The sequence below is a fragment of the Helicoverpa armigera genome, chromosome 21 (assembly GCF_030705265.1).
Source record: "Helicoverpa armigera isolate CAAS_96S chromosome 21, ASM3070526v1, whole genome shotgun sequence".
Lineage (NCBI taxonomy): Eukaryota > Metazoa > Arthropoda > Insecta > Lepidoptera > Noctuidae > Helicoverpa > Helicoverpa armigera.
In genome coordinates, this window is record NC_087140.1 from 6,376,210 (window position 1) to 6,399,442 (window position 23,233).

A 23,233-nucleotide genomic window follows, 5' to 3' on the forward strand; every position below is an offset into this window, starting at 1 on the left:
TTATACGCGTGTACGCAGAATGCAAAAAACCGCCATATTGATATTTGTTATGATCGGTTTTGTTAAGTTACTTGGAATACTGACACCAGGTCTTTTTAGATTAAAATTGATATTTGTGCTTTTTCAAACCGTATTTAATTTATTCGCCTATTTTATCTTTTTTTAAAGTGTCTAATATTTTCCTCATACTTTTCTCTAATTAATATTGCATAAATAATTTTATATTAACAAACAAAAACGATTATAGTGTAGTGCCATCTGTTGGTAATTTAGGGTATCTTTTAGATAGTAAATAGTTTCCGGGCCAAATAAAAGGTGGCGACTCTTCATTCACTTAGCTGTCAAAATGTACGGAGTGTCTCCCCCCTGGCTTACAGCTTTTGCAAAATATAAACAAACAAACAGAAAATCATTTACTTGTTTAGGTGTAAAGGTGCCTTACAAAATAAGATAAGCATATTATCATATCAGAGTATATTTACGTGGTTACGTCTATTATACTTTACTTATCAGTTAGAATTTAATACGAGTGAACTTACACAAAGTTACGCTGTTTCACAAAATGTCCAAGCAAGTGGTGTCGGATATGTTAAAAATATTCTCAGCTAGTATAACAGCGGTACTTCCAGAGAATCTCATAAGGAAATTTGTAAAATACAATCCTTCGAATCAAGTGTTAACTGTAAACGGAGAAAATATCAACTTACGTAATAAAAATGTGCACTTAATCGGGAGTGGGAAAGCCGTGCAGAACATGGCAAAAGAAGTGGAACATATTTTGGATTCGAAAATAAAACATGGAATTATCAGCATTCCTGTGGGCAGTTTAAATCATAAACCAGTAAATACGAATGTATTTTATCGAGAAGGAGCACTAAATAATCTCCCTGATGGAAATGCTTTAGAAACTGCTGAAAAAATCCGTGAACATGTTACCAACCTTGGAAGTAACGATTTACTTTTGCTTTTATTATCAGGTGGTGGTTCTGCCCTCTTACCATTGCCTAAACCTCCTATTACATTGGCAGAAAAAACTGCACTAATAAAGAAATTAGCAAATGCTGGTGCAGATATAAAGGAACTCAATACTGTAAGAAAGAAGATATCAGACCTGAAAGGAGGTCAGTTGAGTATAAAGGCTCAACCTGCTCAAGTAGTGTCTTTAATACTCTCAGATGTTGTTGGAGATCCAGTAGACCTGATAGCCAGTGGCCCTACAACAGAAAATGAAGATGACCCATCTGCAGCTTTAAATATAATTAAGAAATACAAACTGATAGATCAAATACCAGAATCAATCAAAACAGTACTCAGTGATAATAACAATAGAGAACAATTTCCAAGAGATAATGTAAAGAACTATGTAATAGGATCAAATAAAATAAGCATAGCTGCAGCATTGGAAGAAGCTAAACAAATGAATTACGAACCTATTCCACTGTCTAATGCAGTTATTGGAGATGTAAAAGAAGTTGCTTCTGAGTATACCAAATTGACACAAGTTTTTTGTAAATATTTAAGTGGAAAATTGAGTTTAGATGCCTTGAAAGCTGAAGTTTTATCTTGTAATATACCAGGGATTTCCAGAGATGGCCTAGAAAATATTATTCAAACGGACAAAGATGTGTGTTTAATACTTGGTGGAGAAATAACAGTCAATGTGAAGGGCTTAGGAAAAGGAGGCAGAAATCAGCAATTAGCCTTAGAATTTTCTGATTTACTACACAATGCTAAGAATGATTTTGAAAATTTTGATATTTTCTTTCTGAGTGCTGGAACTGATGGCATTGATGGTCCAACAGATGCTGCTGGGGCCATTGGCTACCTAGATTTAATAGCTGATGCCAAGCAAGAAAATATAGACCCATACAAGTATTTATTACACAATGATAGCTACAATTTCTATAAACAATTTAAAAATGGAACTTATCATGTCATTACTGGCCACACAAATACCAATGTTATGGATATACATTTAATAGTTATAAGAAGAAAGAAATGAAAATATTTTTTATAGTTGTTGATAATTTTATTACAAAGATGGTTTTAAAAACAAGTTGAGTTTGTTTTTCTTGTCTTCTTTCCCTTTTAGTTTTGCTGAAGCTAAAACTGCTTTTTGGCATAGACCAGCAAACTTATCTTTTTTCTTTTTATTGTTGTTGATTACTTTAGGCTTTTCCTTTGTTACTAAAGAGTTATTTTTGTTTTGCAATGAAAATACATCTAAAGCGTTAGCATAAACATTAAATCCCTTTTGGTTATCCTCTTTATTTTTTTCATGATAAGCCTTAGAAGAAAGCTTTTGTTTTTTTGGAGTTTCTTCTACTTTTTTAATGTTGGCATTTTCTTCAGTATTTGGTTCAGTGGGTTGAGGTATTGTTGTTATCTTTTGTGGCTTGATTGAGTTAGTAACAGTACTTTTATTACAGAATGTGCAGATTTGCTCCTGAAAAATAATGTAGGTACATAAATATACAAAATGAAAATGAATTACAGGAGTTCTACAGTTCATAATTAGGATACTTACTACTTGGTTACTGTGTAATAAATCCTTCTTTCGTCTTATATATGCTTTCTTATTTTCTTTTACTTTACGACAGTTTAATCTTTGTTTTTGTCTTTTACTTAATTCGATAGACTTTACCTGCAAGAAAATGTTTATTATGAGTTTTTATACGTACACAGAAAAAATACACATCGATAATAATCCGTAGTAAGTTGTTTGTACCTATTTGTAACAAGGTAAATATACTTACTTTTACTTCTGTGTTGTTTTTCCACTCAATACAACACTTTGGACATCTTACAGCTGAAGAAAAGTGTTTGTCAGGAAGGCCGAAACCTCTAGTTAATTCATTACAACGCATTCTGGAACGGCAAAATAATAGCACATAGTAAAAATTATCCAAACAATATTAAACATTGATATGTTTACTTACAAGTAATAACTTTTTAGTACTGTATTCGTTTTGTCGTTGTCCGATCGAGACACAGCCGCTGCTATTTTATACAAGAATCCTACTTGAGCTTCCGTCATTTTGGCTAGTATTTAAATTCTCTTTGATGCTAAAATATGCAAATTCTTTACATTATTTTAGGTTATCCCGTCATGTTGTGCAGATTGAAAACACAACAAGGATTGACATTAATATTTTCGTTTCATAGAATACGGAAAAGTTGAGTTGAAATTAAACATGCTGCGAGTATTGTATGAAAAAAAAAGAACCAAAAGAAGTAATTCAAAATTGGTAAATTGTGCGTTTTTTATATTTTTCACAATAAGTAAGAATAAAATAAACAGCGTGATTGTTATGCTTTTTTCTGAACGATACAAAAAAACTCCCGCCAAAACGCGCAATTTGACGTACGTCAAAATTAAAATTGAAAAGGCCTCTCGGATACCGTTGTTTGTTCTCACGATTCGCGCAATTTCTCTTGAAGTTATATTTCGTCTGTTGTTATATTATCATAATATTACATTACATTAACCAAGTTTTAGATAAGTTACGCAATACTTCTCAATAAACCCAAGCAAACTTTGATTTCTTTATCGGTAGGCTATGCATGTCAGACGCACCAACGCGCGCGCGCGTTATTTGCAACAACCAAATATGCAGTGAGATTGGTGGAATTACCATATTTCTTTGTTTTGTGTTAAGGATTATTAACTGTTCTCTTTGCGGAGATAGTATTATAAGTTATTTGTGATAAGTGAGTACCTTTTACGTTAAAAATGGATGTAGCCGACACCTACGCCACACAAAGCCAAGTCAAAGACGAGGTCGGAGTTCGTTGCCAAAAGCTTTTTCAGGATTTCTTAGAAGAGTGAGTATAAATTTGTACATACCAATGCTTATGTATTAGAATAACTTACATTTCCATTGTTTTTTATAAGTTAGAGGTTATCTACAGCTACTCATTTATCTCACAGGTTCAAAGAAGACAATGAACTGAAATACGAGAAAAACGCAAAAGAACTCTTAAAACCTGAACTGAGTACATTAGAAGTCAGTTTTGATGATGTTGAGAAGTACAATCAGAACTTAGCAACCACTATTATTGAGGAATATTACCGAATATACCCCTTTTTGAATCAAGCTATATTGAATTATGTGTTGAGTCTTGCTGATAGCAATGAGAAGAAGGATCTGCAGGATAAGGAGTGCTACGTTTCGTTTGTGGATGTCCCTACGAGGCATAAAGTGAGAGAGTTGACTACGGCAAAGATTGGCACGTTGATAAGAATCTCAGGACAGATTGTAAGAACCCACCCTGTGCATCCCGAGCTGGTCTTGGGCACATTTGTATGTTTGGATTGTCAGACGGTCATTAAAAATGTTGAACAGCAATTTAAGGTGAGTTTTTCACAGTCCACACAAATAGTATAATCATCGGCATCCCCACTCTTCCGCCGAGAGCTCATTATCCGTGCCGATAACTATACACAATTATAATATTAAAAAAAACAAATATGACCTTTTTTTATTTCAGTACACAATCCCAGCGATCTGCCGAAACCCAGTCTGTGCCAATAGGCGACGTTTTATGTTGGATGCAGATAAGTCTGTGTTTGTGGACTTCCAAAAAGTCCGCATTCAGGAGACGCAAGCTGAGTTACCAAGAGGTTGCATACCTCGCTCTTTGGAAGTTATATTGAGAGCTGAAGCTGTAGAATCTGTGCAGGTAAAAAAACTATCCTACTTAATAATATTATAAACGCGAAAGTTTGTATGTATGGATGTATGGATGTTTGTTACTCTTTCATGCAAAAACTACTGAATGGATTTTAATGAAACTTTACAATAATATAGCTTATACATCTGAATAACACATAGGCTACAATTTGTAAACATATTGTTCGAAATACTAAACCTGCGCAGACGAAGTCGCGGGCACCAGCTAGTAAATAAAGTAATTTAAGTTTTATAAATGTTGAGAGACTAACTTATATAGGATGAAAAAAAAAACTCAATCAAAGTTGGAGCGAATACTCATATAGAACATTGTATATCTTTTGAATATTATATTTCAAAACCTCTTGAAATTCTTCACATAACTCAAAAATAGAGCCAATAATTACCACAATAAAAATTAAATAAGGCAGTTAAATATTCTCTTTTTTCTTTCTCCCCAGGCTGGTGACCGATATGACTTCACCGGAACTCTTATAGTAGTCCCTGATGTAGGCTCTCTATCATTACCGGGAGCTAAAGCTGAACTAACCACTAGGACGAGACAGGGAAATGAGGGGCAAATGGAGGGCATCAAGGGTCTGAAAGCTTTGGGAGTCAGGGAACTGCATTACAAGTAAGTTTAAAAATCTATGTATAATTTTGTATCCTAAATGTACTGAGATAAGGTTGAATTTGCTTTGATAGCAAAAGCAAGGTTTATCTTATCTCCATTGAATTTTTCAGAAAATGAAAACATTATTTTCATGTATTATGACTGTGTCATATAGAATTACATTCAAAAAGCTTATCAAAAGCCATGTAACTGTAACTATTTTGATTATAATTAAACAGTTATACAAACTGATCTTCTTAATTTTAATGTTTATGTTGGCTAACTATGTATTTCAATGACCTATAAGAGATTGAAAATAATTTATAAATATGCAGCTAATGTCAGATTTCAGAAATCCACCATTAATCTTATTCTCTTGTTAACAGAACAGCTTTCCTAGCATGCAGTGTGCAGGCGATATCGCGAAGGTTTGGTACAGCTGAGATGGCCACCGATGATCTAACCACCGAGGATATGAGGAAGCAGATGACTGACAAGGAATGGGACAAGGTAACTTGTAGATATTTATAATTTTTCACACATCTAAGCAAAATATTTAAAACACGTAACTATAGCTGTTTTTATGCTGCAAATATATATTTTTTTATTTAATAGGACAACCCACAAATCTTACACTAGTTACAATGTTATTATGATATCTTAAATCTTATGTTATATAAGTTTTAATTTTCTTTACTTCAGTTACAGTAGATAAAAAGTCAGTGGAATGACATTTAATATGAAACTGTTACATTAAATACATTTTGTATTTTCACCAGGTGTACGAGATGTCCCGTGACCGCAATCTGTACAACAATCTGATTACCAGCCTGTTTCCCAGCATCCATGGTAACAATGAAGTTAAGAGAGGAATACTACTCATGTTGTTTGGTGGAGTCGCTAAAACTACCATTGAAGGTAATATTTGCTAACTAGCTTCTGCCAGCGGTTTCACCCGCATCCCGTGGAAACCTCTGCACGAACCCAGATGAAAAGTAGCCTATAGCCTTCCTCGATAAATGGGCTATCTAACACCGAAAGAATTTTTCAAATCGGACCAGTAGTTCCTGAGATTAGCGCGTTCAAACAAACTCTTCAGCTTTATAATATTTGTATAGATTAATTTTGTTTAAAGAAAATTGTGTAACCGGTTTATATGAACACACATATGTTTATATTATGTACATATCTGAATAAACTGTTTTTTATCAGGTACAACTCTCCGAGGTGACATCAACGTTTGCATAGTAGGCGACCCGAGCACTGCCAAGTCGCAGCTGCTGAAGCAAGTGAGCGAGATCACCCCGCGCGCGGTGTACACCAGCGGCAAGGCCTCGTCTGCCGCCGGCCTCACTGCTGCCGTCGTTAAGGTAACTACATAGTACCCGAGCACTGCCAAGTCGCAGCTGTTGAAGCAAGTGAGCGAGATACCATAAGGGTTTTTAACAGTTTGTTAGATCCAGAGAGACAGCTTGCTAAAACTTGTCTTGTCCAATGTCAGCTACTTTGACTTCACGCTAGTCAAACTGCACGAACGAAACACTACAGCATTTACCCACTAACGCCGGGAATACACGGACCACTTGACTGCACAGTGAGCAGTTAGTGTGTAAAGGCTGCAGTGTTCTGTGGACGCACTTGCACGAACCGTTCGAACAGTTCCAACTGATTCGGGCGGTCGAGAGCTTAAAGCCGTCGACCCTGACTGCTTCAAGCGGTCCGTGTATTGCCGGCCTAAGAACAACTGTACCTCATCAATATCCTCCAGGCATCCTCATCCTTTTCGCAACTATGTTGGGGTCGGCTTCCAGACACCTGTACCTCTTAATTTTTAGTAAAATATGAATTATCATAACAATTTGCCATCAGGACGAAGAATCATTTGACTTCGTGATCGAGGCGGGCGCGTTGATGTTGGCGGACAACGGAGTCTGCTGCATCGATGAGTTCGACAAGATGGACCTCGTCGACCAGGTGGCCATCCACGAGGCCATGGAACAGCAGACCATATCTATTGCTAAGGTAAGGGGGAATATTTTATACCATACAGGTCAGAGGATGTCAAAACTGACTCTAGGTGATATAATCTGCAGCTCGCTAGAATTAAATATTACAAGAGAAAATGTAAAAAAATATGTATTTTCTAATATATTCATAGTCAAAGTTCTTATTCAAAAAATTCTTATTTAGTGAATAAGAATTTTAGTGAACCTAAAATTCTTATTGAACTTTGACTATTACCTGAAAATGAAAAGGCACGGTATTTTTAGATGTAGGGAAAAAATATACCTTAATGGTATGCTAATAAAATTGAAATTTCAATGACCTATAAAGAATTTTGAAACTAAAGTGAGATCGATTGAGTTAGCAATACTACTACGCCCATATTTTATTTAAGAACCCTGCAGCAGAACATAGAAACTTATACTGTACCTCTAATTACAGGCCGGAGTCAGAGCAACATTAAACGCTCGAACCTCAATCCTTGCAGCCGCAAACCCAATAGGAGGTCGTTACGAACGAGCAAAATCCCTTCAGCAAAACGTAGCCCTAAGTGCTCCTATCATGTCTCGTTTCGATCTATTCTTCATACTAATAGACGAAAGCAGTGAAATGGTGGACTATGCTATAGCCAGGAAGATTGTAGACTTGCATTGTAATAAGGAAGAAACATATGATTGTGTTTATACGAGAGAGGATTTGCTGCGGTATATTGCCTTTGCAAGGTCTTTTAAGCCTATTATTACTGAGGTGAGTGTTATTTTTGTATTTATTATTTTTCAGCCTTTAGTGTGGGGAAATACGAGGGGAAGTTTCTCTTGCTTGTTTTTGTTCTGTTATTGAAAATTAATCTTTAACATGGAGACTAGATAAATTCTATGTCCTTTCATGACAGACGTTACGGTTCTTTCATGACATTCATTCATCATCGTTTTATATTTAAAACTACTGACTCGCTCCAGCTTCACACGGGATAACAATATTTCCCTGTGTTTCTATGTTATACATACATATTCCTCTCCTTCCTCTTTAATCACTCTATCTATTGAAAAAACCGCCTGAAAAATCGGTTGCGTAGTTTTGAAGATTTTAGTCTTCGTACAAAGGGACAGCGCCAGAAAAAGTGACTTTGTTTAATACTATGCAGTGATTATTTCTTTTGTCAAAATCCTCCACCACTTGTGTGTATCATATACAAGTTTACCAACTAAACTAAATTCGTCTCATTTACCCTTTGCCCATTTACAGGAAGCCGGCAAGCTCCTCGTAGAATACTACACAGTGCTGCGTCAGCGTGACGGCGGCGGCGCGGGCGGCGGCGGCGCGTGGCGCATCACGGTGCGCCAGCTCGAGTCCATGGTGCGCCTCGCCGAGGCCATGGCCAAGATGCACTGCAGCGGACATGTTACGCCGCAGCACGTGCATGAGGCATACAGGTACTTAATACTCGAGTCTTTCTTAGCATCCGGGGCTGCGGAATGGTTCCAAAGAGACTACCAGAAATAACTCGAATATTTAATTATTATTCTTTATTGCACACATAAATACATTTGACGCACTGAAAACAGAGAGATTATGTACAACGACGAGCTTAACCCAGTGTTGGGTTCTCTTATAACAGCCAACCCTAGAGTGAAAGAGTGATTTGATGGGGTAGGGCAAATGAAAATTTATAGAAAAATTTAGTTTGATGAAAGAAAGCGTGGAGCTTTTATGTAATCTTTATTCTTTTTGGACAAAAGGCTCCACGCTTTCTTTCATCAAACTAAATGTCGGAATTATTTTGGAATTTTTTAAAAGCTGTATTTCCTATTCCTGACAGCAAATGAGCAAACCCTTTCATTTGATACCCATATCATGGTAATGGATCTCAAATAGCCAGTCCGCCATTTTGGGGAGGCCGCCATATTGGATTTGTAGCTTTTGTGTGAAGCTTTTTATGTATTGTCATCAAAACTCTGAGCGTGTGCAAAATTTCACCCTAATCGGAGACCGGGAAGTGGGTCAAATTAAGATTCCAAGGTTTTCTTACGTACATGGTTAGTTACAAGTGAAGCTAATATAAGCGTGTTTAAAAGAGAAACGTGAGAAAATAACAATATGTATTTAAAATAAATATAATAATGTGTTACAGATTACTGAACAAGTCTATCATCCGGGTTGAGCAGCCAGACATCCATTTGGATGAAGATGACCCACAGTACGAGCCGAGCATGGATGTTGATCAGGAAATACCTAATGGTGGCACTGGTAAGATTATTTTATAGCAATATACCAAAGTTTTTGCAAGTTAGTATTGCTTATGTAACACACCCCATTTGCATTTGGGCAAGTACTCACAATTTTTTACTAGCATTGTAAAAGATAAGAACATACAAAACATGGACAAGAAAAGGCTGTATTTTAATTGAAGTGTGATTAGCCAACACTATTTACTGACTACAATTTATTCTTTGCACAATTAATAAATTGACAATTTCTCATGACCATGTGGCGGTAAGAAGTTGGTCAGTAAAAAAATAAGTTCACGTCATGGTAATTTCGATCACAAGAAAGTAACAACACATAAAAGCTTTTGTTTATAAACAAAATCGTATTATTTCAGATTCTGCAGTCAACGGCGACTCAGCTCCTAAGAAGAAACTCACGCTGTCGTTTGAAGAATACAAATCGCTCAGTGACATGCTTGTCGTGTTTATGAGGAAGGAAGAAATTGAAGCGGAAACTAGAGGTATGGCATATGTACTATTAGAAAGTTTTTTCATCTTTTTCGCTATATCTAAGAATTTGCTGTACTCCATTTGAGTAGTCATTATCTAACTATAGTTATCGGCACGGATATTGAGCCCTGACCTTCACCTGCGCAGAAGCGATTTATTGGTTTATTGCCTTATGTGTACAGTGCGCAAAGCGATCCGTACTCTTCTGCCGAGAGCTCAATATCCGTGCCGATAACTATAATAATATAATAATTTCTCATCTATAAGTTTGAATGCATTATGGTCATATGGCGGCAGCTTCAAAACATAAGCTTAGCAGAGATAAATGTTCGTACCTATCAGTAAATTGTTACTAATAACTCTTGCTTAGCAAAATATCATGGAAAAAGTAGTTTACAAGGTACACTGAATTTAAAATTTATTTGTCAGGTGAAGAAAGTGCGGGTATGCGCAAGAGTGCCGTAGTGAGCTGGTACTTGGAACAGCTGGTCGGCCAAGGTCAGATCGAGAATGAAGACGAATTGCTGGAGAGGAAAACCTTGGTCGAGAAGGTCATTGACAGGCTCATGTATCATGTAAGTATATACTTCGATATTTAATAGAAGTTTTATTTTCAATATTTACAATTTAGAAAACATCTACTTAACATTATTATAATACATATTATGTACACTTACAGCCTTACTTAAGGGGTGTTTATAAGTAAGGCTGTATATTATAGACAATGGTTTAATAATAATTTGCTGATTTACTCAATGTTAAAAAATAAATTACTAACTAATAACAAAAGGTTTTCTTGATTCACTTGTATATTTTCTGAACACGTTATTTTTTATTGGATCCTATTCAATAAGGTCCATCGCAGGTGTTTAAATTTTCTAACACACATACTTCTGACATTAAAAATGTAATTAAAATCACATCTATTCATTCATTCATTTATGCATTTCGCTAACAGTAAACACTATTTTGCAAGAGAATAGACACTTAACATGAATTAAAATTCGATAAATGTTTGACTAATAATCTTGTATTTAATTTCAGGACCAAGTCATAATCCCACTGTCAACCACTGGTCTCAAGGCATCGCAGAAATCATCAGATCAAGAAGTAGAAGACGACCCACTGCTAGTAGTGCATCCAAACTATGTTGTTGATACGTAGGCATTCCGTCATTTAAGCCCATCTTTTTTATATTAAAGTTTTTCAATCAATTAATGTTGTTTTTATTATGTTCCGAAAAAGGTGGTAAGCCTACAATCATTAAACTGTAGGTCTTGGCTGTCATTGAACATCCTTGACAGTCGTTACGGGTCGTTAGAAGCCAGTATGTCTGACACCAGTCTAACCAAGGGGTATTGGGTTGTCTGGGTATCTGGGTTGAGGTCAGATGGGCAGTAGTCGCTTCTTGTATAACACTGGTACTCAGCTGAATCCGGTTAGACTGGAAGCCGACCCCAACATAGTTAACATAGTTGGGAAAAAGCTCGGAGGATGATGATGATCCACAAGGGCAGACATTATTGAAAGATATCATTCTTAATAAGCTAAATATTATTTTTGGGATTATACTACATGTTATGGTGCATTAAAAAACCAGTATGTACTTACTACATTTTATTTCACAGTAAGAGGTTATATGAAGGTTGCTGATATCACAAAATCAACAATTTATATGAAGTAATTATACATTGTATTAATTATGTATAGATTAGATATTGAGATTTTTATCGAATAAAAATACATATATAAAGAATTAAATTAATGAATGTCTACTCCCATCAAGATTTACAATTTACTCATCGCTAGACAACAGCTTTTCAATCTTCTCGTCAGAACGTACTAGTTTCTCTGGGACTGTAACTTTAATGTTGTTACTCTGTTCTTCATTTAGATCAATTACTTCTGCACTGTCTACATTTTTGTATTTCTTCATACATTTCATATTTATTGTCACTGCTGGTGCACATGGCAATTTAGGAGGTCTAACGAAAACTGAATCTGTTCTTTTAAATCTTGGTTTATAATTGTCATGAGGCCATTCATTAGATAAGATCATAGGCCATGTAAACAATGTGTAGAAGCGCTCCAGCACTAGATCTAGTAATTCTTTCAGATCAGAATTTCTTCTGACTAGTACCTGCAGATTAAAAGAATCACAATATGTACCCATGTTTGTAACATGTTGTATTAAAGCACTGCAGCCAGTAATAGTGCATAGGTGCGGGGGCAGCACATAATTTCGTTGCCTAAATGTATTTAGTCTAGGACGTCCCCAAACATTAGGAGTCTCATCAACTTTTATAGTTTTCACACTGTTTTTCCTAGAATAGGATTTCACTTTAACTAGAGACACATCCTGCTCACTGTTTCCTATATCTGGATACATAGTCTTATACTGGCTCTTGTTGTAAGCAGCCTGGTCAAGACTTGCATTCAGGAAGATTAGATTTTTGCGCAGGTTGGTAATGTTTAAATCAGCTACAGTTATCACATGGTCTGGACCTAAGTATATGTAATTTTCTGGGGCATATTTAATTTTCATTTCATCTTCTTTTTCCTTTACAAGTTCGTTAATAATTACTACAGTGATCGCATTGTTTAGTTCAAGGCCTGGTGAGTCCACAGTAATTCTCTTTTTCTTTGATTTGATTTCAACTTCTGTGTTCAAAGTATTCTTTAAATTTTCTATAGCTTCATTTAGATTATCACTAGCAAAGCCGTGATTTAAACGGCGCGCGCCTCGTCTTGGTGCATGCTCTAAATCCAAGGTGGGATGTTTCTTCATCCATTTCATTAATGTAATATACCTAGTTCTTAGGTTTGTTCTATTTCTGCCTGGGAAATATTGTGTTGCTGTAGAAAAGTTCATCATGTTAGCAGCTTGATTGGTCATTATTTGAATGAGTTTCTTATCATCTTCTACAGTCCATACAGTTGACACTCGCATTTTGCTCAAGACTTGATATCTGGTACGTATTTGGACCATAGACCTACCAGGTAAATAATCTGCCATCCTCTTGAAATCCGTTCCAAATCTTTCCACACAGTTTAGAATAACAGCATCTTCTTCAGGTAGGAACCTGCCCTTTCTCTGTTCAATAATTCTCAAATACTTATTGTAGATTTGAATTTTTGTTCTGTTTTCCATAGCTGCTGCAATCTTACCCCAGGGTATGTACATGTCTTCTTTGAAGTAATCTATTAATCTTTTAAGATAAGTTATCTCCTCATTGGTCCACTTTTTACCTGTAAATGAGTTCATCATGTTTGTACGATAATATACAAAACATTGGTATCCTGTTCTGCCCGTGTTTAATTTGCGAGCAATAGTGTCCCAATCTTGTTGTCGGTTTTGGCAAGCTATTTTTTGTAATGCTGCATGTTCACTTTTGCTCCAACTATTTTTGTTGATTGATGGGTGAAAGAATAATTTCCAAAGAGACTGATACTCTTGTGCTGTGTGCCTTCTGTTTAGTTTATTAGCTAACATATCCCAGTCATACTCTTGATCTATTGGGAGAGCAATTTGACTCAAAGGCAAGGACTTTGTCTGATCAATTTCATTTCTAATAGCCTGAATATCGTTTTCAAGCTTTGATTTACTAATTGATTTACATCTTTTCAAGTTTGTAATTTTTTTATGTAGTGCATTCTTTCTGATATCTACAGACATTTTTTGTATCATGTTAATGAACTGCGACTTGTCTCTGACTGTCCAGCCGGGGACTGAGACAACAAGGGAAAAGTCATACATCTGAGATTTAGCCATTTTAGCATCATCATTGTCTGGAGCTGGGAAGTTAAGTTTATCCTTAAAGTAAGGCCTGCCACAGTTGATGTAGCGGAATGATTCGTTTTTCTCGCCCTGTCCCCCACTACTGCTCTGTATCACTTGGAGTCTCTCTCGACATTCACGCAGACGTAAGCCAAGATCTCTCTCGAGTCGCCGCATTTTTTCGTCTAATATTTTGTTTGCGGATAAAGCTACATCTATTTGAGCTAGTGCTTTGGATTTTGTGTCGTTCAGACTATGCTTTGAGGAGCATGGTCTGATGGTAAGCGCGGGGTGGATCGAAGGCAAAGCTGGTAATCGTTGCGACATCGATTGACTTAGAGCATCATCTTCTTCTTCAAGCAGAGCATTAAGCCGCTTCATGTTTTCAGCTTCCAGTAATACGTCTTCATCGCTGTCGAATTCCGAGTCGGTGTCTACATCCATTTCAATATCGTTGAATTCCATGGTGTTCACAAAGTTCAAATCACTTTGATATCAGTAAGTCACTGAACACACTATTCTGCGTATGAAATGAACACGAATATTACATAGAAATTATCTTTTATTGTCCTTTATCCGACAAAACAATGGTTCAACAAATCGATCTGATAAAATGTTGACAAGTATTGGTTGAAGTATTTGACATTGACATTATTTTTTTTGTGTTGACATTGTTTAATTTGCGCTTCATTTTCATTATCTTCATCCGTTTAGATTGGAACTTTGGAAGCCTCCAACGTCCCCAACATGCATGGTTGGAAAAAGCTAGGCAGATGATGATTTGCCCTTAGGGCAGGCTAAAGTCTTTCGACCATACCTTCTAGTTTTTCGTAGTTACATTTACTGCAAATGTACATAAGTATTGGAACGCGTTCCAAGACTGCTTTTATAAAAGATATTAATACCTACCTACTTGGTGAAGCAAAACCAAGGATTATTTCTTCCAGTACGCAATCTACAGGCTTATTTAACTTCGCCTCCGTCACGAAATTATCTATATAAAATAATACTTAGGTATTTAAATGATTATGGTGCTATGTTACACTAACTGAACTCGGAACGTTGTTAGGTTGTCAGCTGTGCTGTGCGCGCCGGTGCCGAGCCGTTTGTTTTGATTTCCATTTTGCCGGCTGTTTTTGCACAAGGAACAAAATAATGGAAATATGGGTGAACCGGGTATTATAAAAAAGTTGAGTGAAGAAGTAGTTAACCGAATAGCCGCTGGTGAAATAGTTCAAAGGCCTTCTAATGCTTTAAAAGAACTGATTGAAAACAGGTAAGTAACATCGATGCCGACTGTGATAAGCTATCAATGGCTTCACAATTCCTAGCTTTATTCAATGATTTTTATTTCAGTTTGGATGCTAAAGCGACTAATATTGTGATTACCGTGAAAGCCGGTGGTTTGAAGTATTTACAGGTATTTAACCTCACAATATTAAAATTAAAATGTATAATTTTACTGACCCAAAAATTACACTTAATCCAACAATTTGTTACTCAGTTACTGAACTTTTTAAGAACAGTTATGGGTCAGTGGGTCGTCTTATTATGATTTAACATTCAATATCATAGTACTTATATAAATCAAATTTTTTGTATAAACCAATTAGACTCAATAATTTATATAGGCATTTAAATCTTCGATAAATTCATTTGGCCTTCATATACCTTACCTTTTACCTCAATATTTTACGTTTTCAGATACAGGATAATGGCTCAGGTATCAGAAGTGAAGATCTAGAGATAGTCTGTGAAAGGTTCACAACATCTAAACTGCGTGAGTACGATGATCTGAAGGAGATATGCACATATGGCTTCCGTGGTGAAGCCCTGGCTAGTATTAGCCATATCGCACATCTTACTATACTTACTAAGACGGGAACTGCTAAATGTGCTTACAAGTATGTTTGACACATTTTACCTTTTGAACTTACAGGTTGATTGAAAAATTTTCAAATTTACATGTTCCAATTGGAGATTGGCTAGATTTTTAACATTCTAGCTAAAAATCAAAACATATTTTGTAAAGTTGGCTGATAAATTAGCACTTATCAACCGTCATAACAAAACGCCCACTATTCACCACTTCCTATGTGTTCTTTAAATTGCTTTATCTATACCAGTGGTTCTTAACCTTTTTGTCATGAGGGACCACTTTACCAAAATTTGTCTTGCCGGGGACCACCCCATTGGTTTGTCTAAATTGAGGGTTCTTTGATAAAGAATACAAGCACACTTTATAATTAGCACTCATTTCTTTATTATTTAGCAAAAAACTAAAAGCTACAGATTTTAATTTAATGACATTTTTGTGACTGCATTCTCTTTACTTTTCTGAAGTTTTGGGCCAGTACTTGTCACAAATGCGCGAGCGAAGCGAGCGCGAAATTTTTTTCGGACTCGTACGGACGTAAAATGTATCCCAAACGTACTTAACTTTTTGTTTGTTGACAAATGCAACACCGAGGGCATATAGTTTCTAAATACGCGAGCGAAGCGAGCGGGAAATTTTATTTATTTTTTAAGCCTCAGAACCAAAATTACGTACAACGTAGCCCAAACGTACTTTAACTTTTTGTTTGTTGACAAATGTAAAAACGAGCGCACATCGTTTCTGAATACGCGAGCGAAGCGAGCTGCAAATTTTAATTATTTTTTAAGACTCAGAACCAAAATTACGTAAGAGGGCTACATTTCAAACCTTAATTTTTTTCTCTTGGTAAAGTAAGATGGATAGCAACGTCGCGAAGCAAAGCTTCGCGGACCACTTAGAATGCGTCCAGGGACCACCGGTGGTCCGCGGACCACCGGTTAAGAACCACTGATCTATACTAATATTATAGAGAAAAAAATGTATTTTTGTTTCTGGACTGATGACGAAACTATTGGACTGATTTTAAAATTTCTTTTTGTTGGAAAGCTACATCCTTCCAGAGTAACATAGGCTATGTATTTCATCCTGGTATAGTTACCGGCACGGATATTGAGCTCTCGGCGGAAGAGTGGGGTTCGCTTTGCGCACTGTACACATAAGGCAATAAACCAATAAATTGCTTCTGCGCAGGTGAAGGTCAGGGCTCAATATCCATGCCGGTAACTATACTGACTGAAAGTGTCCGAAACCATAGGGAAACGGCTAGTCTAAATATAAAAATATATAATTTGACTTAAATACTTTCAGAGCATCCTATGAAAATGGGAAGCTGAAAGCCCCAATAAAACCCTGTGCCGGAAACAATGGGACTCAAATAACAGTTGAAGATCTGTTCTACAATGTGATAGCTCGTAAGAAGTCTCTCAGGAGCCCTAACGAGGAGTACACACATATCATGGAGGTGGTCGGAGGTTATTCAATACACAACAGTCATGTGGGCTTCACGCTCAAGAAGTTTGGAGAGAACACTGATATAAAAACACCTATGAATTCTTCTGTTATTGAGAATGTTCGCATTGTAAGTACTTTTGCATCCTTATTTAAAACTTTTATTGGCACTAGCCGTAAAAATAGATAGACCGAAGAATGGATGTACAACTGAGTAAAAAAAAAACCAGTATATTTTTAAACTAACAGTAAACTTTGTCTGAAACATTAACAATGGGCATTTGTTCAATAACACAGTTTAATTAATAGCAATAAATTGTCAGTTCTTTTATTCTATAATCTCTCTCTTATTCCCAGATCCACGGCAATGCCATAGCTCGAGAGCTAATGGAAATCGAACTAGAAGAGCCTACATTAAAACTATCTCTAAAGGGATGTATCACTAACGTGAACTATTCACACAAGAAGGGCACTATGTTATTGTTCATCAACCATAGACTAGTGGACTCACTGTGTAAGACCTTTTTGATAATATTTATTCGGAAAATGTTTATACAGAGTATGGTTTGATGATGGCAATTCTAAGATAAAGATAAAAAGTGATAAAAACTCGTTTATCATTTAAGAGGACGAATTGGAATTTTTGGCGCCAAGGATTTCAATTTTTCTCAGTAAATACAAAACGGATCAAAATACAACTTGGTTACCTGAAAGTTCATGATATAAACCTTATTTTGTTAGACGTAGAAACATGATTAGGTAACTTTTATAACAGAGAAAAATATATCAAACATACCTCTTTTTAAAAAGAGATTCACATATTATGGGCATACGGGACCGATTTAAGCCTCTTAACTTTTTTAGTAGTTGAGTATATACATACTCTTTAAAATTGTAGAAGGAATTTTTATCAAATTATCATTTCTAAATAATAAAATTACAAAACCATTTTGTCGCTTACGACTTTTAGTTATAAGCTAGCGCGCGTATTGTTATCCTCGCCCCGCTCAGACGCTCCGACCCCTTTTGGCGCCTTAGATGCGCGTGCCGGTTATGGAATTATTGTTGACCAATTCCTCGCCTTAATAATAATAGACCTCTTTTTTGTGGGAAGTCATCAAATGTCATAAAATCATCAGATTTAAAATTTCACTAAAACCTACCTTTTTTTCCTTTTGGAGCCCTTTATGTAACAGGCCCTCGGTAAGATTCGAACAATCCTACAGCCCCGGAAATCCCAGGGCTTAAGGAGCCGCGCTACATAGGCAATGACCTCTTCTATCTTGATAAATATAAAAATTAATAATGAAATATTCTATACTTACAGTCATGGACACATAATTAAAGACACTGTTGGAATCTTAAATTGCTGCCGCATTTCATCTGTATTTCTTTTTTCTGATTGCTACTGGAACTTTATTTTCTATTTTAAAATATTTAAGAGGGCATTGTGAAATATTAAAACTAAAGACTATCTTCAGTGATCCTTCGCGACAAGTTTTTTTTCGCTTTATCCGAATCTCGAGCGGTATGAACCATAACGTGGCCTGGCCATATAATTAAAGACGCTCCATTTGCTCAGAGGAAGAAACGCAAATTATTAATATTATTGATGGTACTTTTCTATAACAACATTCCCTACACTGTAACTAAGCATACTAATGAGTACTAATATTTGGTTTATTTCCTTTTACCTCAATGACAGCACGACATCCCTGAGCGTGCAAGCGGTCAGTTTTGTTTTAAGTCGCTACGGGAATTTTCTTCCATGCTTCATAAAAATCTGTGTAAAATTGATCAATGTTTCATGTATGACTTATCGCCATTGTGTTTTCTGGCCGATCACCAGTTTTTTTTCTATTAAATTTGCGATGGGCCAAGCCAAAACCGTCATAAGTTGCTCGATCAAAGAGTCCTTTTTACTACCCTTACAGTGTTTGTCAGAACTTTTCTAATTTTTAAAGCGCTACGGACCGGTAAATTATGCTTAGCATATAACAAAATGCTATTTCTAAAATATTATAGTACTTGAATTCGCCTGTTTTTAATAATATCTTTCTAAAAGATCACCACACCAAGTAGTGGAGAGAAGCCCCACACTATTACTTTTTCGCCTCCTATGTTTGAGAACTCTCTTAGTGTATTTTGGTTCCATCTCATGTTTTGGAGGCGACTAATTTCGATACATTATTTTAGAATTATTCGTATCCCTTTGTTTAATGAGAAAAAAAAAATACATTTTTGAACACTTGTTAACTGCACCTTTCACATTTGATAGACATAGCCAACTACAGTATGGACACGCGGTGCTTTTCCAAAAGTAACATCTTCCGATACCCATGCCTTACAGCTTTTCCCGACCCGGTTGTAGTCTAAAAGTTCTGCAGACACAATTGTCGTCCTTTTAGCATCAGATGACTCCCAAAAAAACCAGTACCGAATCATGTAAATGGTTCACTATTTGCCTATAGCTCCGCCTTAAAGTCTGTTTGCGGACAAGTTTTCCTTGGGGTCGGTTTTGAGTTGTTCTCAAACCATGCCTTTTTTAGTGCCATTGATAAGAAATCTTTAATAATAAATTTATTACCATGTCCTTACTACAGATCAAGTGGTATGAATAAATCCGTATGTCAAAATATAATATTAAAAAGCCTAAAACATTTTACTTACCAGAATTTTTGTTCTAGTCTTATTGATAGGACTAAAATGAAAATTTTTAATGAAATAAACCTAAATTATTACCTAATTCGAGTTTTCATAACTATTTTACTCACTTCTAAAAAAAGTATGGCAACTATTTGTATCTTTCGTTTTTTTTTTCTTAACTGAGCTTTAACTGTCTTTAATTAGCTGACCAGCCAAGTATCAGCTACAAAAGTTAGTGTTCATTTCCCATAGAGCTTTATATCTAAAGTATTAAAGAAAGAAAATATTTTTTTGTCCTTAATTTAAAGAACACAATGTAATGTTTGTTTTAATAATGATTACACTACAGTTTATACCGTGCTTAAGCTCATGTCAGTACCATAACTATTTATTTCACTTCGACTCGGGGGGTGTCTTTAATTATGTGTCCATGACTGTATATGTTTTCTTTTCAGCAATAAGAAAAGCAGTTGATTCAGTATACGCGACATATCTACCGAAGAATGCTCATGCTTTTGTTTACCTCAGTCTTGAATTGGGTAAGTTTAACTCGGGCACCAGTTCATTTAAATAAAATATGCAATAAGGCTTATGTAGTTTTCTGTGGCTGAAAATATTTCTGTATAGTTTTATTAATTCTATAAGTTCTCACGCGTTGGTCAGTGGCAACGAAAAGTTTGGGGAGAACTATAGGTATCCACTATAGATTTTATTATTATTTCTTCTTATAGATCCAAGAAATGTGGATGTAAACGTGCATCCAACTAAGCATGAAGTTCAGTTTCTGTATGAAGAGCAAATCATAGAGAAGATAAAATCTTGCATCGAAAGCAAACTGTTGAGCTGTAATTCTACCAGGGTCATGTATACGCAGGTAGGTTAGACAAGCAATTTTATACTAATGAAAGGATTTTTTTTTTGTTTCTTTGTACCTCGAAGGGTTGAAGACTACCCACCCATTTTTTTATTATTTCACTGTTGGGAAGCTACACACAAAAATTTTACTCATAATGCCTTATTTAGGAAGCTACACCATCCCCGGGTGGCATATTCGCATTTTGAGTAAAATAATTTTTCAAAGCGATTGAGTAGTTTCGGAGCCTATTTTATGCAAATGAACTGTCAAATCTTTCCACTTATTAATATTAGTATTTCTAGATGCATGTTACTCTTCCATTGCACACAATCACACAAAAAATCATGTGTATTAACTTTATTATTATTTTAGGCACGTTTACCAGGCGCTACAATGGTGGAGGATATAGTTAAAAATACAACAGACTCTGCTAAACCAAACCCTAGTTATATGGTCAGAGTTAACTCCGATGTACAGAAAATAGACAAGTTCTTTCCTACAGTAACTAAACCAAACGAAACGACTGTCAATGACAATGAACCAAATAAAACTGAAAACAGTACAAAATTACATGAAAATCCTGAAATTGTAATTGATACCGTTCAAGATGATGAAATACTCCAAAATTCAATAGTTGAAGAACCTAGAAATGAAAATAAAGGAACGGAAAAGTACAAAACTCACACAGCTTTGGATCAAGCGAATTTATCGTACATAGATCCAAAGGAATCGTTTAAAACGAGAACTTTTAAGTACGAACGGATAGAAACGAAGTTGACTAGTGTAAAACAATTGAGATTAGATGTTGAGAATAAGTGTAATATGAATCTTAGAGAGATATTGGCGAATTTGATATTTATAGCCTGCATTGATTGTCATAAGTCTTTGATACAGCATTCTACTAAATTGTACTTGTGTGATACTACACGCTTTGCGTAAGTATTTTAACGATAGATTATTACTTTATGTCAATGAGCTAGGCATATCATAAATGCTAGTCTATTTACTGAGTTTACTAAAAATGTCCCAAAATTTTGTTAGATACCTTCCTAAATTCTAGACATAAATTTGGACATTTCTTATCGTGATAAGCATTTATACAGACTGATTCGGTAACTTCTTAAGTCTTACTGACTAAAGAGCCCAATGCATGTGGTCAAAAGAAGTACGTAGGTACTACAAGGATCGTAGAAACAGCTTATTAATTTTATTTCTTAAACAAATTTTATTTATTTTACTACCTATACTTATATATCATTTTATTCAAAAATATTGTATCTTATTTCAGGGAAGAGCTATTTTACGAAACATTGCTGTACGACTTCCAGAACTTAGGCTTAATAAAGTTGTCCAGTCCGCTGCCTTTGGAAGAACTACTTGTACTGGGACTTAGTTCACAGGAAAACGAATGGGACCCAGATTTAGGTAAGTAAAAATACAGTATCTAAAATAAAATACGAATCTTCTTTTTTTGGAAATCGGTAAAAAAAATATTTTGCAGCGTTTATTAAAATATGCCAAATTATACCCTTCGGTACTTGAATAGTGGGAATGCTTCTATTCGGTTACCAGAAAAAAAAAAACTTGTTGGCGAAAGCTTTCGTCATTTCGGGAATAACGAATCTTTTAATGAATCAATTTAATGATCGGACCTTTTTCTATTTAACTTTTGGATATATTTGAGGGATTTGACCATCAGCAATCGTTTTCAGGTGACATGCGGGACATGGCTCAACAGATGGCCGAGCTACTGGTCAGCAAACGGAATATGCTCTACGAGTACTTCTCGCTTGAAATGAACGGCAACGGAGAGCTGCTTGCGTTGCCGTTAATTTTAGGTAAAATAACTGTAGCCTCATTATTGAATGTTTTCTCGATTATTGTCACCCAATGTCCCACTATTGTCTGTCAGTCGACTGTACTACTCACTGCAATTTCTAATTTATCAAATAACTTCCATTATGGACTTGTCCAATTTTCATGAACAACGCTGTTTTTTTGCTCTTTACACAGAGAAAGATCCGTTGGACTTGTGTTTTTATGTTCCAATTTTCCTCAATCTACCAACTCCTCTCCAGTTCGAAGGACTTTATAGTTATAAGAACTACTATTGTATTGTCATAAGTACTATATAATTGATTTTACATCAAAACACATTTATTTTCATTACAGATGGCCACACGCCTTTCATGGGCGCCCTACCGACTTATCTCGTCCGTCTTGTCACAGAAGTCAACTGGGATTCAGAAAAGGATTGCTTCGAGACTTTCAGCCGTCAGACCGCCATCTTCTACTCCCAACCAAATTCAGACCCTTCGCCAGAAAGTCAGAAGTCAGAACAATGGCGACAGGAACATGTGCTTTTCCCAGCTTTGAGAAGGAACTTTCTACCGCCGACCAGTTTTGTTCATAACGGTGCTATTTTGCAGATTGCTAGCTTGAATGATTTGTATAAAGTGTTTGAGAGATGCTAAGAGAATATATGGATGTTTTTTTTTTAATTGACTTTAATTTCATTTAGTCTCACAAATAGTAGCTTAACTATGTAGGGTATGTCAATTTAAACAGATTTAGACAGTAGGTATTTCGCCGCTCAAGAATTTTTAAAACTTATCTTGCTA

At 35.7% G+C, this 23,233-nt stretch overlaps 5 protein-coding genes across 5 annotated transcripts; 3 read left to right on the top strand and 2 right to left on the bottom strand.

Annotated features, from left to right (window-relative positions):
* The first annotated feature begins 372 nt into the window (after positions 1–372).
* LOC110380297 (glycerate kinase) lies at positions 373–2,056 on the top strand. The gene has a single exon (XM_021340241.3). It carries the CDS (start codon positions 563–565, stop codon positions 2,000–2,002), a length of 1,440 nt encoding a protein of 479 aa, XP_021195916.3. The 5' UTR covers positions 373–562; the 3' UTR covers positions 2,003–2,056.
* LOC110380298 (uncharacterized) lies at positions 2,033–3,143 on the bottom strand. Its single transcript, XM_021340242.3, has 4 exons — positions 2,940–3,143; positions 2,757–2,868; positions 2,528–2,644; positions 2,033–2,446 (listed from the first exon to the last, which is right to left on the bottom strand). Exons 1-4 carry the CDS (start codon positions 3,035–3,037, stop codon positions 2,033–2,035), a joined length of 741 nt encoding a protein of 246 aa, XP_021195917.3. The 5' UTR covers positions 3,038–3,143.
* Positions 3,144–3,365: 222 nt separating this feature from the next.
* On the top strand, positions 3,366–11,225 carry LOC110380296 (DNA replication licensing factor Mcm6). Its single transcript, XM_021340239.3, has 14 exons — positions 3,366–3,825; positions 3,932–4,355; positions 4,492–4,683; positions 5,135–5,307; positions 5,673–5,796; positions 6,066–6,204; positions 6,499–6,656; positions 7,156–7,308; positions 7,732–8,037; positions 8,536–8,723; positions 9,422–9,537; positions 9,893–10,018; positions 10,437–10,582; positions 11,052–11,225. Exons 1-14 carry the CDS (start codon positions 3,734–3,736, stop codon positions 11,169–11,171), a joined length of 2,457 nt encoding a protein of 818 aa, XP_021195914.2. The 5' UTR covers positions 3,366–3,733; the 3' UTR covers positions 11,172–11,225.
* A 384-nt stretch (positions 11,226–11,609) lies between these two features.
* Positions 11,610–14,425, bottom strand: LOC110380295 (snRNA-activating protein complex subunit 4). The gene has a single exon (XM_021340238.3). It carries the CDS (start codon positions 14,248–14,250, stop codon positions 11,803–11,805), a length of 2,448 nt encoding a protein of 815 aa, XP_021195913.3. The 5' UTR covers positions 14,251–14,425; the 3' UTR covers positions 11,610–11,802.
* A 399-nt stretch (positions 14,426–14,824) lies between these two features.
* LOC110380300 (DNA mismatch repair protein Mlh1) lies at positions 14,825–23,107 on the top strand. Its single transcript, XM_064040122.1, has 11 exons — positions 14,825–15,061; positions 15,142–15,205; positions 15,490–15,689; positions 16,970–17,240; positions 17,468–17,624; positions 20,212–20,295; positions 20,488–20,630; positions 20,985–21,547; positions 21,901–22,037; positions 22,325–22,450; positions 22,785–23,107. Exons 1-11 carry the CDS (start codon positions 14,949–14,951, stop codon positions 23,084–23,086), a joined length of 2,160 nt encoding a protein of 719 aa, XP_063896192.1. The 5' UTR covers positions 14,825–14,948; the 3' UTR covers positions 23,087–23,107.
* The last annotated feature ends 126 nt before the right edge of the window (positions 23,108–23,233 follow it).

Excerpts from the sequence above, each read along its gene's own strand:
- LOC110380297 (XM_021340241.3), top strand. The coding sequence starts at position 563 with ATGTCCAAGCAAGTGGTGTCGGATATGTTAAAAATATTCTCAGCTAGT.
- LOC110380298 (XM_021340242.3), bottom strand. The coding sequence starts at position 3,037 with ATGACGGAAGCTCAAGTAGGATTCTTGTATAAAATAGCAGCGGCTGTG. Across the intron at positions 2,869-2,939 it reads GTACTAAAAAGTTATTACTT|AATGCGTTGTAATGAATTAA; the intron begins GTAAGTAAACAT and ends TTGCCGTTCCAG. Across the intron at positions 2,645-2,756 it reads AAAACAACACAGAAGTAAAA|GTAAAGTCTATCGAATTAAG; the intron begins GTAAGTATATTT and ends ATTTTCTTGCAG.
- LOC110380296 (XM_021340239.3), top strand. The coding sequence starts at position 3,734 with ATGGATGTAGCCGACACCTACGCCACACAAAGCCAAGTCAAAGACGAG. Across the intron at positions 4,684-5,134 it reads AAGCTGTAGAATCTGTGCAG|GCTGGTGACCGATATGACTT; the intron begins GTAAAAAAACTA and ends CTTTCTCCCCAG. Across the intron at positions 9,538-9,892 it reads AATACCTAATGGTGGCACTG|ATTCTGCAGTCAACGGCGAC; the intron begins GTAAGATTATTT and ends GTATTATTTCAG.
- LOC110380295 (XM_021340238.3), bottom strand. The coding sequence starts at position 14,250 with ATGGAATTCAACGATATTGAAATGGATGTAGACACCGACTCGGAATTC.
- LOC110380300 (XM_064040122.1), top strand. The coding sequence starts at position 14,949 with ATGGGTGAACCGGGTATTATAAAAAAGTTGAGTGAAGAAGTAGTTAAC. Across the intron at positions 15,062-15,141 it reads AAAGAACTGATTGAAAACAG|TTTGGATGCTAAAGCGACTA; the intron begins GTAAGTAACATC and ends TTTTTATTTCAG. Across the intron at positions 21,548-21,900 it reads TGTGATACTACACGCTTTGC|GGAAGAGCTATTTTACGAAA; the intron begins GTAAGTATTTTA and ends ATCTTATTTCAG.